General features: G+C 44.2%; 2 protein-coding genes across 2 annotated transcripts in view; both read left to right on the top strand.

Moving 5' to 3' along the window:
- LOC144125920 (protein amalgam-like) overlaps positions 1-16,768 on the top strand; it is a 339,341-nt gene that overhangs the window by 290,657 nt on the left and 31,916 nt on the right. The gene's annotated exons all lie outside the window — the stretch shown is intronic.
- Positions 14,619-15,779, top strand: LOC144122845 (uncharacterized). The gene has a single exon (XM_077655833.1). The coding sequence runs from the start codon at positions 14,619-14,621 to the stop codon at positions 15,777-15,779; it is 1,161 nt and encodes a 386-aa protein (XP_077511959.1).

Below are 16,768 nucleotides of genomic sequence, written 5' to 3'. Positions count from 1 at the left end.
AAAAAATTTTTCGATCAATCAATCAATCCTGCTGAAGCTCGGCCATCATCTGAGAGCTTGACCGCTGGACGACCACGCCGCATTCGTTCGCGACTGCCGAAGTTGGACTTGCTCCGCGTTGATCTAAACTTGTCCAACTGGCAGGCATTTGGGGACATTTATGCGCACATCTTAATCAGCAACATCGATTGCTTTAGGTTTTCAGCACGCGTGGCACTGAAGATTTCTATCTGTCATGTCTGAATGGTCATCTTGATGGTGAAAGCATAGATAATTATAGCTATCCCCCCCCCCAAAAAAAATTCATGTCCTGTCATGTGTGTGCGTAATTATTTTCAAGAAAAGTATCTAGTACCAACTCACGGAAAATGCTACGCTTATGTTATAACTGTTCACGAGGACAATGCCCCAAAAGTGCTGCGGTGGACGGCTATTATCCGAAGTTCATCAACAGCAGGGATGGCAAAATGCCTTAAATATTACAGTGCGATTTGAACCTGGGACGAAGGAAGACACACAAGGACGAGCGCTGACTTACAATTAAAGTTTAATACTTGGTCCGCGGAAGTATATTACAGACCCAACCAATAAAAGGAAACACTTCGACAATCACAAGGAAATATACATACTAACAGCTCTCGATCGCGACATCAGCGCTATTTAGTTGTGACTAAAGACCACAGAGGGGCTGCTGACACATTCTTCAGTTACCCTTTCGACTGCTGCAGCTTCAGGAATTTCGCGATTTAGCTGATTGTTTCCTCCACTTTCGTCTCCGCGAAGTATGACCTGCATGTTTTGCTGTCGCAATCTCTGCAGTGTATCCCAAGATTTCCTTTGACTTTTTAATGTATACATTGCTGTGATGCTCCTTCAGGCGTTCATTGACGGGTTTAAGAATTACCAACTCGGCCAAGCTTCAGTTTTAGGCATAGTGTAGACATGCCTCTAACCGCGAAAACCAGATCTAATTAGGCCAGTCTAACGACTATATCCATTAGACGTTGTCTACTCGGGACCCCAAGCTTGCACTTGAGGGAAAGGCAAAAACGGTGCGTGGCGTGTGTGTCACGTGTGTGGAGATGAACGCCATATTGACAGCCGGGAATAAAGGCACTTGTACGCGGCTTGTGTGCCTTCTTTTACACAAGGTGTGAAGAAAAATAACGGAACGCTGGCTTCTTTTTTGCGACAGTTACTTGATATACGAATTCAAGGTGACAGACTCAGAGGAGATTTTGCCGTGTTGTATAAGTGCAGTCCACGTGTAGGCTGTGTCTGCATGGCTGTCTCGCGGCACGCGCCGCTTGCTTTAATTATTTCCTATTTTTTCACAAAATTATTACCAACAGCACAAAGCTGCAGGCGTTTATTTTTATTTTTATTTATCACACGCTGCGGACGAAGTACGTTCCAAGCAAACAGGCAGAATACAAACAATATAGTACAAAAAGTGCGACTTTTAAAAAAATAGCAACCCTATTGACAAAGAAGATATAAAAATTTGGAGGACGCTTAGGCTTCGCCTTTAAGAGCAGGACACGACATCATGTTGCAGCAGTGCCATGGAATGCACGGAACGCCATCGTCCTTCGGAGCGAACTCTTGCCCGGACAATTTAAGGAAAGGAAACATATCTTGGTGGAAACCCGAACCACGCCGTAAAGCAAGGAAATTGAAAATAAATTTTTTTAAGGAAAGGAAAAGACCCCTGACTCACAATTCTCGCTGGACACCCGTACCGTGCCGTAAGGGAAGGAAAATTTCTTCCCTTACGGCGCGGTTCAGGTGTCCACCGAGATGCGCCATTTTTCGCTCCCGGCCAAAGACGCCAGCGACACCGGATTTTCTGCGACACTAGCTTCTTAATGCTGTCGCGTTAAAATGGACAACGCCTATTTTACAAACCAAATCAGATGCATACGAGCATAAAGAAGTCACACAAGACAGGAAACAATGCGCAATGTATTGTTTCCCACTGTAATGCCGTATGGCGCTGTGGGTATCAGATAAATAATAATAACAATAATAGCCTCTACCACACAGCGCATTATCGACAACGCCAGCTGAGAAATCACTAATCGAGGAAAAGCAGAAGAGAAGCATGCGGCAGTGCGTTGCATTTTATAATCAGACTAGAGAAAAATGAGTATCTACAGACATTCCTCCAGCAAAAGTAGGTTTATTTTTGTGTTCGTGCTTATGACGGGATTTTTTAGATCAGTGTTTAATTATGTATTCATGGGGATATTTGCCTAGCTTCGAAAATTATAAGCGACTCAGAAATTTAATTCGAGCAATTTTTTTGTGTTCTTTCAAGCAGTCCAGCTTCGCTTCAGTGCAACACAGCAGTCGCGGAGTCGCGGCATTTACAGCGGTTAGATGCAAAACACGGCTAATCTTCAAATTTTTTCTATCTTTCTGTGTGTACTGCTCTGTGAAGGTCCCACACAATGCTTGCGCACTTTATAGAAGGTATTATTACAACCTGTTGCTCATTGTTTTTCAGTTCACTTTATCATATTCGTAAATTACGTTTTATTACCTCTAGTTTTTACGAGCCGAGGAGGACACGTTGTCAATGTGTGCGCTTCGTTTCGGCTTGGATGTAACTGCAACGCCTAAATACTTATATTAACCTACGTGTTTAATGACGTTAACGCCTATGTTACCTCAGAGTTGAAGTTTGTTGCCTTTATTAGTTTCCGCAAATAAACTGTTTTTTTTTTCAAAATATAAAATCATATCCCACTTGTCACATTATTTTGCTAGTAATTTTAGATTACGTTCAGCGCAGCTTGATCATTAAGAGATTTTATACTTTTAAAAAGGGCGCAATCGTCTGCGAGCAATTTAACTGATACACTTGAATTCACAAAATGTACGACATCATTGGCATAAGTATTAAATAACATCATTCCTAACGGAGACAACTGCGGTACTCTCGAGTAAACATTTGTGTTTCCAAACCATTCGGCGCCTTTATCCCCATATTGTTCTCTGTTAGTCAAATAAGACATAACCGAATTGATTATTTTGGAAAATATGCCAACTGTTTTCATTTTTATGATTAATTTATTGTGAGATACCCTGATAAAAGCATTGGAAAATTCCAAAAATATTACGTCTACCTGGCAATTCTTATCTAGAACTGTAGCGAAGTCATTTGTGGTTACTATTATTTGCACATTGGTAAAAAGAAACCACGCCGGAACACATACTGTGCTTCATTTTTCGTATTACGCTTATATAAAAAGGTTATTTAGTTGTTTCACCAGAATATAATCTATCATCTTGCAAGAAATATTCGTAAACAAAAACTGTCGATAATGGCAGATTACTGCCGGGATTACAGTTCTTCTTAAGAACAGAAAGAACACGAGCTATCACTTATCGAAATTTAAGGACTTATTAAAAACTATGACGGGAAGTTTACCTACAAAAGTAGCTGAAATTTTATCTTGACCTGCTGAGTTTTCCCGCCAAATAATAATAATAATAATAATAATAATTGGTTTTTTGGGGAAAGGAAATGGCGCAGTATCTGTCTCAGATATCGTTGGACACCTGAACCGCGCCGTAAGGGAAGGGATAGCCAAATCATAAAAACATTTCATCTACACCCTCCATGGATATGGGCAGAGTGCACTACACATCCGTTGCAGGAGTGACATCAAAATAATTGGCGGCTTCGAAAACACACTTTGAAAACGAGAATTGAACATTTGCGCTATTAGCTTCCAGTTTGTGACAAGATTCTTGTATATCGTTACTTTCTCAATCTGTATAAGACCCTTGTTCTCCAGGAACTGCCACAAGTTTCGCAGGCTTCTTCAAGCAAATCGGCCTAGCATTACAGTGTAATAATGTTTCCGGGACTCCCGCATATTACATTCCAGGTTTGGTTTTAGTGCTGTAACTACCTCGTCTTCAACACGCTTGAATTTTCTGCGGCGCTTTAGCCTCCCTTTTAAATGTCACAACTCTGTGGTTATCGAGGAACTCCCTCGGTCAGCGTTTCTCATTGTTTCTCGAATAAAGTTTTGTATATAGCAGTGACAACAGGATTCAAACTTGGTACATAATGCGTCAATGTCATTATGACAATAAGAAAAAAGACAGTTCTCTCAGTAATGTGTAACCTGAACATCTTGCGCAGCAAAATATTTTTTTGCAACAGGTTTCGGTTTACAAGAGCGGAACTGGCGCGGGAAAACGCCAGTAAAGTAAATGAATTTGTGATGAGAAATACCATCGTGAAACTGCGTTTCACAATCCTCAATGCGATTAAAAACAAAATAAAAATTATAAAATTGACGAAGCAGAATACGTACACGTGTAGGAACAAAGACAGAGTTAGGTTATGCGACATATACTGAGGAGAAAAATCAAGCGTAGAATTATCTATCGTCGCAAACCTGCGCTGTCTCGGAAAACATGCCACGCCGCATGTTTTTGCTCCTACTTTCTCGAAAGTGTAGTGGATAAGTTTCTCATGACAAAAAAAAAACGTATAAAACAAGCTCCTAGCCTCCATAACGTCTTCCTTGCTATCTCAGAGGCAATCAAGCGTTTTTCAGCCTTTCATATCGCGAGCATGGCACTCTGAACGCATTCTTGCCTATATCTTCGCTCAGACAGCGGTATCAAAAGCAGCGCCCGTCAAAAGAGCTTTATACTTCGGAAACCTCCGCTTCTGACGGACGCGTCAGGTGACATCCTGACGCGGCGTGTCTTGTTTCAGAGCTCTGGCCCAAATTCCACGTTGCCGGTATCAGAGTCCCGAAAAAACGTGTGCTTTTTTTTCTTTTATGTCTCCTTTCAAAGCAGAATTTTTGTTGTTTTTTCCCATTTTTAAGGCGCTATAACTTTGCTTTCTGGACGGAGAAACTGCCTCGTCTTCTATCCTGATGTGATTCTCGGTCGTATGCCCTGCTGTTCTTACTATTAAAGCGTTCTTACGCTGTTTTTCATTCCCTTTTCATTGATTTCTTTTCCTCCTCTCTCACACGATTCGCTTAACACGCGTCTAATGCGTTTCGAGTGTTTCCAGCGCGCGTCTGTTCCCGCCCCTCCCTAGCCTCGCAAATCTCCCCGTCACGCTATTTCCTCGGGGGCGTCAGGCGTTCAAAAATAATGACACCGAGGCGCCTTTTATTAAAAGCGCAAACGAGAACCTTAACGCCCTTCAGAGCAGGTTAGCACGGGCTGTAGCTAGGCGTCTCGAAGGGCGGTCTGCTTAGTTTTGTAACATTCGCCGTCGTTTGCAGTCGTTAAGAATATGTTAGTGTCTCGCATGTATATTTTCCCGCTCGCTTTAATTAGCATTTTTGTGCGTCGCGACAAGACCAGCTTCGTTAATGCGGCATCGAAAAAAAAAGATGTGCTGGCAGCAAGACGAAAAAGGATAAAGCAAGGCAATAAAGCATAAAGTTGTATAAAGCTGGGAACCTGTTTTAGTAAATAGCTTCCCACCTCTAGGAAACTTTACTTACGAACAGCCCGCTTATAAGTGTTTAGATCGCAGCCTTATTTCTTTTAAAACAATGTGTGACCCACTGAAATTAAGAGTTGCGGTCAAGAAAAGCCGTATTTTTTCAGTTTTAGGGCCTGCTAAAGGAGCTCGTGTAAGTTTAATTAGAAAGCGAACATACCAGACCGGTGCCGTAAACTCTTGGAGACCTCTATATCTGCATTTTCATAGCGATGTAAATTAGAACGCTGAAAAACTTATCCCGCGTTTTACGATAATGAATATAAGCATGAATGTGCGGGGGGGGGGGGGGGGGGGCATAAGCCAGGGATCAAAACAAGGCGAAAGAAGATCAAGCAGTTGATGCAATCCTCTCCCAAAGTACTACACCAGGCTCTAAAGATAAAAAGGAGCCGACCTTTGGCCGCACTGATCTTCATGGTGAAAGCCTTTGGAGCACAGCTGTAGCCATGCCTTCTGTGCGACTACAATGTACTCTCCAGGAACGCACAGCCACTTCGCTCCTCACTCGGTAGGCTTTGGGGCTTTGGGTGGAAAAATCCTAAACTGCATGCTATTTGAAAGGCCGCATGAGTTGCCTTCGATTTCAACAGATGAGAGGGTCTTTTTTTAGAATAAAGCTCAAACTATGCGACAATGAACCGACCATGTTGAACTTCTCTTGTAGCAACCGAAATAAGTTAGAGATACATGTTTGTTCGAGCGGCGCAATATCTGCTGTACCTCAGTGCTAAGAAGCAACAAAAAGAAAAGAGTAGAAGCGGAATATGAGTACGAAGTGGAGAGGGTGGGCGTGTGAGGTTTAGAGAGGAGGAGGGGGGTGAGGCGACCAGGACGAGTGTTAAAGCGGTGCAAGTGGAAAGTGAGGAAATTGGCGCAATCGTGCGTACTTCAGCCCTGAAAAGCTCGAGCTGTTTTAGCCGGAAACGCAAATATTTGTTCCCTGGAATGGCGCAAACAAGCCACACCAAACCTGCCGCACTTTATTCAGCGAGCTTCCTCTTGCCTCCCGGAATATTCCCTCAATCGTACTACCAAGCCTCGCATCTCTTTGAGCTCGCAGCGCCTCTGCGATTCCGCAATATCTGGTGCATCTCGCACTCATCTTGTCTCGGGAGCATTTGATTTGCTGGGATATCGGGCTGCTTTCTAATACCAGTTTCGATATTTATCTGAGCTTAATAGAGCCATCTCAATTCGCCTTCACCCGAGAGTGTTGAGCACGTGCTGGGTGCGAGTGATGTGCTCTTCGTTCTATTTTTTTTTATTTTAGTCCCGATTTGAGCATCTCCCGTCCATCAAGAAGAACACGTAAGTTATCTAACTTCTATCAATTTTGTTATTCTTTGTGAAGTTAATATTAAGTTTAGAATCTGGAGAATACACTTCAGCGTCGGTTATTGGGTACATGAATGCACTTGTAAACAGGTGTAGTGTTCGAGAAATGTCTACAGAGAATCCTGACTTCCCACAGCAGAAAAATCAACATACATTAAAGAAAAGTTCGAAAGCCCGTAGCAAACGCAAGTACCACCGGCGGCCTACATACTAGCGCTTACCTTCACACGTCCTTGGGCCTCCATCATCGCCAGTATTGATTGTCTCTGCCAACCCTTAGGGAGTTCTTTTTGTATCGCTTCCAGGTACACGGACCACTCGAGTTGCATTTATATCTACTCCACACGTCCTTTTCATCGATCTTTCTTTTATTTTTCTGCCTCGGCTCTCAAGAAGTTACGGTATTGAAATTGACGGATGGCTTCTTTTTTTCCTCTTTCCACCGTTCGACTTCCTGGCAGGTGCTAGATTGCTCGTTAGGGAATACCTGCCGGGAAGATTTATGGTCACCATAGCGAGAGATGCTGACTTCAACTTATGCCTTGGTGTTTCGTTTACTGACTGGGCTAGATATACCTTTCGTGCGTCTTCGCACTTTCAAAAACGCTGTGGACTTCGTTTTTTTTTTGCTTAAATATTTTATTGCCTTGTTATATGTGAAGTATGCTGTAGAAGGCTCTTAGTGCCCGACGAGCTTTAAGTTTATATGCACCGGTTTATTCTAACGCAGCGATTAAAAATAACAACACAACACGCATTGAATTTCTGGAACATGAGTGGTAATAATGCATTTGCTGCCGTACCAAAAAATAAAAAACAATAAGAGCGTTTTTTACTCTTTCCCACAGCAATGAGTCTTCGTACAAAAGCGAACGTTATTTCTTCCTTAACGTTTATAGATCCCGCAGGTGTATGATGATTTCTTGGCGATTTTATGTCTATTTTTGTGCTTATTTTTTACTTGTGCTTGCCTATTTGTTGTGCATTCCTTCTCCTTCCCTCGTTCTTTTTGTTTCTATGCTCAATCGGTAGCTTGTAATTTTTTTTTTTTTTTGCAGTGACTTGAATTTTGAGAGAACATTACAAGAACGTTACTTTTGCTCTGAGCTCTGAAAGTCTTCCCCGAGTGGTAATAAGACGCCGGAATCATTTAAGGTAAGCGGCAACAAAACAAGCGGCTTCCTTTATATGGCAACGCGTTTACTCACATGACGATGCCATGGAGCCGTGGGAATGATATAAATAAAACTAGCCCTAAATGAACGACGACATTAAGTTGCGGATTCTTTTCTTCCATGCAGCACTATGCAAAATAGCTTTTTACGACCACAAGCTGCCAAGAGACATCACGAAGTCGAGGTATGATTATCTGCGCTGGGTGCAGCCGATGAATTGATGTCTTGGAATGATGGAATGATTCTTCGGAGTATCTGATTTAAGCCACTTTCGATGCGGTCTGTAGTTCTTTAAGCGAAAAGGGACACAAGCAACTTCGGTTTTGGTTTGAAGTCTGAAATACTGTCAGAGGAACCTGCAAGGGAAGAAAATCTTGCTAGCAGATTTCAGAAGCTTGATAGCAATTTATGCATTTCAGTGTGATGCCATTAGAATATCGACATCATGGTTATGAGGCAAGCCATAATGAGAAGGATGACGATTTTTAGTTGGACCGCATGAGGTTCCTTAACGAGCATCAAAATAAGTTTTCCAGTGTTTCTTTCATTGCGCCCCCATCGCGATGAAGCTTCACAGGCTCGGGAGTGGAACAGAGGCCTTGACTTACTTATTTATATCAACATTTCGAAATACTCCAGGCCAATATCTTGGCCCATGCAGGAAGGGCTACACAAGGCATTTAACATGAAAAATACCAGAGGGATACATGTGATTACAATCAATAGGCAAAACAACAAAACACAACGCTCATTCACTCAAGAAAATAGATCTCGAAAGCTTTACTGAAATTGGAGGACTGAAAAATTGCCTCGGGAAGACAGTTCCAGTCTGAAATAGTCCGTGGAAAAAAGCGGCGCTGAAAAGCGTCAGTCTTTGCAAAAATGGGGTCGAGCAAATGAATTCGTGAATGGTGTGTCCCGCGCGACAATTGCTTAAGAATTGCGAGGCGGGGTTAAGCAGGGAGGGAGTTAAGAAGGCGGATGCCATAGCTGCCAAGCCACCAAGGCGGGGCATTCGCGACAAGCCGCGTTCACTGCAGAGCTCTCACCACGGATTTGCGCGTGGTCTGCGCTCTGTCCAGCCAAAGTCAAGCAGCCTTACGAATTTTTGGCCACTGTCAGTTGTTGAAGGGTTGAATCCCCTTACTAGTTAGCTGTTTGTCCGACAAGAAGGGCATGGACCGGCAGAAAAGAAAATGTAATACCGGTTCCTACATCCGTTAGCTTACGTCTAGTTAGTGCGTGTTAGCGTCTAGTTACCCTTCGCAGGGGCTGTAAATCTTCCTTAACGTGAGCGGAATCAAAACAAACACGGAAAAAGGTAATGCACTTGTAATCAGTTTCCATGCTGGAGCCAGAACGCATTTTGTGATTTCAACTATCAGGACTGGACTTTCTTCGAGAGTCCAGTGCGTACCTATATTTGTAAATACCTTATGTCAGCAGGCACGCTGTCGAAATAAAACAAAAACAAAAACTATCAGGCGCTGCATTACTGAAGCAAGTCATCGAGCGGAGGCACGTGAACGGTACAAGAGGGGAAACCGTGGACGCACCTCGCAGAGACATGAATCAGATATTCTTCCAGCATACAAGTGCTCGATCAACAAATCCGCTGTGGTTATTGTGAATTCCGCTGTCTGCCATACCTTGTTTGAAGAAAGTATTTATAAAAAAAACTGGTAGTAATTTATTGCGGATTTGAAGCGTCGTAATGAATGCCATGACCCAGAAAAACTACACGCATTCAAAGACGCGGGCAAGTGTACCAGGAAGGATCGCCGAGAAATGGAAGCGCGCTTGCAGGATACAGTAGAAAGGCTGCTGATTGTTGGCCCTGGGGCTTATACGAACAATGAATGCTGCACTGCTGCTCAGCCGTGAAGTCGTCCCTTTCAGCTCAACGTCTTGTTCGGTGCTGTAGAAGGGGTTTCGTTAATGGTTAATAGAGTTTTGCGTACTGACGCCACAATTTGACGTAAGAGACAAGCTGTAGTTTTGGGCCATGAATTAATTCGACTCCCTGTTGTCATATGACATTAAGTGAAATCTGCGCCTCAGGGCCTTTTGCACTTTTTACCGGATCCGATTGTGCCAGCCAGATCTGACCAGCAGATGAACCGTCGTAACCACTGAGTTACTGTGACGATAAACTAGGAGTGAGTTTTGCAAACGCTTTTCAGTGTGCATGCAGCGTTTGCCGCAGGCGCCGATTATCAATATTTTTTGTGCACAATCGTTCATAATAATGGTATCACACAAACAGTGCACTCTAAACACGAATACGCCAGTATGAGACCAAAAGGGGGTAAGTTTTTCTTTAATGCAATCTCTATAATAAAAGGGAGTGTGCTAGAGAATATATCTTACTCGTTTTTTATTCCTTTTTGTTTAGAGTGTGGTGATCATCAGATTTATGAGTCCGCAACACTACTGCAATGGGCAATATGTCGAGTTCTGGCCTGGCGGCGGTCCCGCTATTGAGGCGATTCGTTTTAAGTTCTCAAACAAACTTAAAAGCCAAAATAACTGTCAAGTTCTAAACTATGCAGGGCGTTGCTAACACTGCACTGTAAAGTGGCTTGTTGTTGAGAGCACAGATAGTTCCTTTTTTTTTACATATCGCCCACGTGCACTGAATTGGGATACTGAGGTAATAGACGTCACCAACGACTGTAAAGGTCATAGTAAGCCGCCGATCGACGCATTCAGCGGTTATCACTGGTACGGAATGCAGCAAAGCAGGAAAGTAGATAAAAGTTGAAAGCCGGCGAAGTGTAATTTTCCGGGGAATTCAAACCGAGGATTGTCATGGCGGCTACATTTTTCTTCCCTCATGCATTTTTTGTTGTTTTGTTGCGCTTGTGGATCATCGTTGCGCGGCTATTACTGCGCTTTGAAATGCGCCGTGTAGACATGTAGGTCAATAAGGGACTATAGTTCTAAAGAATTATGTTTTCAGAATTTAAGTGTTCAGACGAGCAAATTATTTGTAGACATGTTCCTGGATATGCAAAGAACTGTTATAATCGGCTCTTCAGCGAAGCCCGTGAGTAACTTTAAAAAATAAGCACTCTGAGGTATAAAATTGGCTTCAACGTCATAGTAATATGCCGGTAATATCAGAAATCATCAATAATGCCTGTCACGTTAATTAACAAACTGCTTAATTAAAACGCAGTTGTTAATTTTTCAATACATTAAATTCAGGTGTTTGAAGATAAAAAGAGAGTTTGCAGCTGGCTATTAAGAGTAGCCATTTGAGTTTTAAGAATTTCAGAAGCGTCATTACGTTCGGCGCTTTGGCGCAACGAATTTTCATTCTGCCGCATGTCCTTCTAAAATCGCGCAGCTGTGTAGCGTACTCAACAACGCCCTCCCGTACACGCCACATGAAGGCACGGGTGTCACATGTCGTTCTATGGTCCGCCCGGACTGGCGGGCTGAATCAATGAGCAGCCAGCAGCGGCCATCTCGTTTCGGTCCCCTCTCCTGTGCAATGCAGTGGCACATGCGTGTTAGACTGCAGATGCCGCATCCAGATACTTGCCTTCTGCCCTTGTCTCCGCAATGCGTGTTCATATAACGCGTGCGATATATGTTATGTAATGGCGGGCGATTTATTCCCATACGTCGCGTCGGCTGGGAGGCGGATTCTGGCACTCTGCTTACGTAGGCCAAAAGAAGAGCCGGAGCGACGCTGCATTATCTGTCGTGGATGCGATTGAGGCACCGCAAGTAGCAAACCATTTGCGCAATATGTCGGTATTTTGCCCGCTATATTTATTCTAAATATGTGCTGACATCGACGAATTGTCCTACAATGTCTTCTAAGAGGTGTATACAGACCATACGAACCTACTTCCCCGCGCTGTAAGACGGTGGCATTGAAAGGGCCCTAAAGTGAAGTCTTCTCCAATTGAGCCTTTACTGGGTCATTCTTATTTCGGTTTTTTTCCTCTGATCAGCCCGAAAAGTCAGGCTCAACTTAAGAATGCCTCAGCGGTCACTGGCGAATTCTCGATCAGTCACAAATCTGCTAAAATTCTTGTTTCATTTTTCGTTCTTTATTTTTAATATATAATTCATCTTTCTTTTTTTTTTTGTTCTATTCTATGTCAGTTCGATCAATTACGCTTCAGTACTTTTTGTCCCGCAATTTACATCTGCTCACCTCATAAAATATCTGTTGCTTATTAAACCCTTACCTGACATTTTTTTTCCGAAAATGGTATCAAAACGGATAGCTGGGTAGATGGATGTTAGGAGCGGCCCATCTAAAGTGACGTGGTGAGAGGGGCCGTCAAGATTTTGGTTTCTTTTCTTTATATTTCTCGAACCAACCTGTCCTATTTAAGGCAGTATCTATAAATCAGCCATTTTTCTTTAGATATATATTCTACTGATTTGCTATTGATTTAAATTTTATTCTTTCAGTGCGCGCGTTGCTATCAGTCGGCAAACCAAAAAAATGATTTGGACAAACCCAGTCACCTTAAACAGGACGTGCAGTGCCGGAACTCATAAATGCCAGAAATGATAGTCGGCTTAAGACGAGCCGGACTCGTTAAAGTCCGCTGAGAGGTTAATAGATCGCAAATCTCTCTAACCTGTTACCTATTTCTCGAGTAATTCTTAGTAACAGGTGAGTTTCACAGGCCGTGGGGCGCACCGGAAAGGCATATTTGTCCATGACCATAGCCTCATATGGGTTCATATTTCCAGGCAGGTTTTTCATAAGCGCAAATTATCAGTCTCTGAAGCCCGTGCTTCCACCACCTGCGACAACCAACGAGGCTAGAGGAGCGGCGAAGACGAGTTCCAAACCAACATTAGCTAGGAAAGATTCTCAAAAACAACCGCATAACTACTGAATCGTCAGTGCTATGGAGGCGCCTTTCATTCGTGGCGCCTCCACAGACGCTCATGACAGCTCTACCATTTCGATCAGTGTGCATAGTCGCTTATTCTGTTTTCGCCGCTTATTCGGGTTCAAAGGTTAGAGCCCAAGCTAAAGGGGAGAATTGGAAAGCGGGACAACAAGCCGAAGTACGAGCAGTTCCACGCAGAGGTGCTGACTTTCATAAAACAGCGATTATAACTCCTCTGTGCTACAGAAATGCAAGATATCGAAAAACCGATATGCACCTCTCACTTACCTGGTGCCGTCTAGACTATTATATAAAACTGAACGATCAAGGCAACCTTACTCCTCATCTTTCTTTCTTCCTTTCGTATCCTGTCACCGAATTCTGCGTCGTGAATGAAGCGGCCTCTTTTCACCGCGTCGTCGAGAATGTCAAAGACACGTCGGTTTCGAAAACCAGGTCGCGAGCATTCGCGTCCTAGAAGCATCCGCAGAGAGAGAGAGAGAGAGAGAGAGAGAGAAAAGGATGCAATGCTTACGAATTCTCTGCACCAGTTAGAGGATTTTTTAAATTTTTTTTTACGAAGCGAGAGATAAAAAAGGAGAGGCGAAATCTGAGAGCACAACTCCTCTTCCTCAAAACTTTATTTTTTGCGTTCGGTTTCTCGACCGGTTTTGTGTCAATTCCGGTGCGCGGCGCTCCGAGTGCAACGAGCAGTGCCGTTGAAAGCGGAGGGGATGGCTGACACGGCGGTGCGGTGTGCGGCGCGCAGATAGAAGCGGCCTCTCGAGCGCCACTAAACCTCGGCTTCAGCCGCCGCGCGGAGGCGGATTCGCGCGCTCACACGAGACTACGGGCGCTGCTACCGCTTGCGAGCGTGCGCGACCCGAGTACATAATGCGCGCGGCGCCATTTATTCCCCAAAGCACCCGCAATTGCCTGCGAGCGCTGCTGATAGTCGACGACGCCCGTGCCGACCGAGCCGCGTCGCCCGCAGAAAATAGTAATAATAATTGAAAAGAAGCTCCAACGAGAGGGGGTTGCAGCGCGAATAACGAGAAAAGAAAAAGGTGAATGCCCTCTTCTGGCCGGGTAACTACTGCGAGAGCGCACGCCTGACGACTCCCAACAGGCACGATGGCGTACTGCGGGTCCTATAGAGGCAGGCATCTGCGATGTGGAGGAATGGCGCGCAGATTTCACGAAATATAAATTGTTCGCTTTATTTTTAGCTCGTCTTGGTGAAATCTTTCGTCACAAAACACGTTCGCTTAAACTCGCTTTATTTTTATTTTCCTCCTCCTCGTTTTTGAGGAGACAGGAGAGAAATGCGGCGCTTTCGACCTACGGACCATCGCTGAGCGACTACTTGTTCGAGAGCGCTAATTTTTGCCGGAATGCGGGTGCTTCGTGCTCTTTGCTCGCTGCGGCACCTGCAGCGGCGCCTGGTTTTCGCTGCATCCAGGTTCTTCTTGAGACGCTTCTTTGTGAGAGGCCGAAGACGTAAACACTTCGGTATGAGTTCACAAAGAAAAAGTTCACGATCATTCCCGCGTCCCAGCTTTCAAATGGATGTCCGTACCGTTTACAAGAAAGCTTTCACAACTGAGAGAATTCTAAACACACCTCAAAACCCGCGCGTTCTATTATTAACTGGGAAGTGTTCAACTGGAATCAGATTATGGTGTCTGTGGGCTCGGTGGCTGTGCCACAACACAGTTCTCTAATCCGCTCGTCTTCACCATGCAGGTGCTCTCGCCCCTCATCGTCTGCGTCATGCTCCCTGGCATGTTTTGCGCTCCCTGGTCGAGCGCGATCGAGCATGCGCCACTGCACGACGCAGCTTACGGAGGTCCCATCAACAAGGCAACCAAAAACGCCCCTTTTCCTGCAATATCGGCTCAAAACAACTGGATCCTCAGACCAGATTGGAAGGCCCCATCGTCAGTAACTACATTCAACGTGTCAACTATAAATGAACAGCGACCGTCACCGGCACTCTGTGGGCTCGGTGGCTGTGCCACAACACAGTTCTCTAATCCGCTCGTCTTCACCATGCAGGTCGGTGGCCATTACAGTCTCTTTTCAAAGAAAACGAGTAACTATTTTTTGGTGCAGCTCCCGAGCCCTCAGTGCTGCCTTGTTATCAATGTTGAGTGTCTTCACGTTGTTCATTCTTTGTTACTGTCGTGTAGTGATATTGAGAGCAACCCCGGTCCTGACAAGCTAGACATTATTCTTGACGAACTAAAAAAGATGTCTTCTAGCCAGACCACATTAGTAACTGAAGTGCAGGAGCTTAAGAGCCAACTTCTCTCAATGGACCAAAAAATGGCAGATTTCACCACCCGTCTCAGCACTTTAGAAACTCACTACGGAAATCTGTCTACAATGCGCACTGACCTAGAAGCAATCCAAACCACTACGACCGAAACGACTCGCCTAGTTAGTGTGCTAGAGGCTCGCCTGGAAGACGTTGAAAACCGCTCCCGGCGAAACAACCTAATTTTCTATGGTTTACCTGATACCAACCTCTCTGAAACCTATTCGCAATCCGAAGAAATAATCACTCGCCACTGCTCTCAATACCTTGATATCCAGTTACGCCCAATCGAAATTGAACGTGCTCACCGCCTCGGAAGACACTCTCAGGATCGGCAACGCCCGATTATCGTCAAATTTACATCCTTCAAAACAAAAGAATCAGTTCTTTCCAAAGGTCCAAAGTTCAAAGATACAGGCTACAGCGTAGGTGAAGATTTTTCGCGCCGCGTCCAGAATTGCCGAAAACAGCTTATAGCTTTCGCTAAGGCAAAGTCTGTGTCTTATTCCCTGCGGTTTAAAACGCTGCATATAGGCCCAAAGCGTTACATTTTTGATGAAAGTTCTGAAACTGTTAAATAAATATCTTAACAATCAACTCACCCCTGCCGGCCACCGCATTATTCCCCACCTACTCCTCGTGCCAACTTTTCCCTATCGGTTATCTTTACTAACATCCGCAGCTTCTTGCCGAAACGCGATATCGTGTTAAACCTTATTTCATCATCAGGCAGCGATCTACTTATATTAACCGAAACGTGGTTGAACAGTGATATAAATGACTCAGAGATCTTGTTTGATTTGCCAAATTTTCGTCTTTTTCGCGGCGATAGGAAAGAAGCCCGCGGAGGGGGAGTTCTAATTGCCGTCAACGAACAGTTATCATGCTCCGTCATCAATGTCTGCTCGGACTTGGAAATACTATGGCTCATCTGCCGTGCTTCACCCCTGTCACTTCTAATTGGGGTGTGCTATAGACCACCTCGAAGTAGTCCCGACTTTCCTCGCAAGCTTCACAATATCCTAAATCAACTAGTTTCAAAGCACCCTAAGGCACATATCCTCCTATTTGGGTATTTCAACTACCCCAATATCGACTGGAATAGTCAACCTCAGCCCATGGTCAGTCAGGAAGAGTCGAGAGAATTCCTTGATGTCTGTCTTAATTTTAATTTGACCCAATTAGTATCTGAACCAACACGTGTCGCAGGAGAAGCAGCTAACACTCTAGACCTCATTCTGACCACTCATCCAGATAGCTTAGAATCCCTTACGTACCTCCGCGAAATCAGCGACCATAAAGTAATTCATGCCACTTTCAGCTTTACACCTGTGTTAAAAGAACCTTCCCGGAAAACTATTATGCTCTACGACAAGGGAAACTACGAAGCAATCAGCAATGAATTAAATAACTTCTTGTCAATGTTTGAAACATCCTTTCATAGCAGAAGTGTAAATGAAAACTGGACACTCTTCAAACACAAAATAGCTGACGTAACCAATAAATATATCCCGACGTGCAGTTTTAGGAAGCGTAATCAGAAGCCGTGGTTCACCAAAACACTAAAAAG

The sequence above is a fragment of the Amblyomma americanum genome, chromosome 3 (assembly GCF_052857255.1).
Source record: "Amblyomma americanum isolate KBUSLIRL-KWMA chromosome 3, ASM5285725v1, whole genome shotgun sequence".
NCBI classification, from domain to species: Eukaryota; Metazoa; Arthropoda; class Arachnida; order Ixodida; family Ixodidae; genus Amblyomma; species Amblyomma americanum.
The sequence above is the reverse complement of the archived record's forward strand: the minus strand, read 5'-3'. Positions and strand labels throughout refer to the sequence as shown.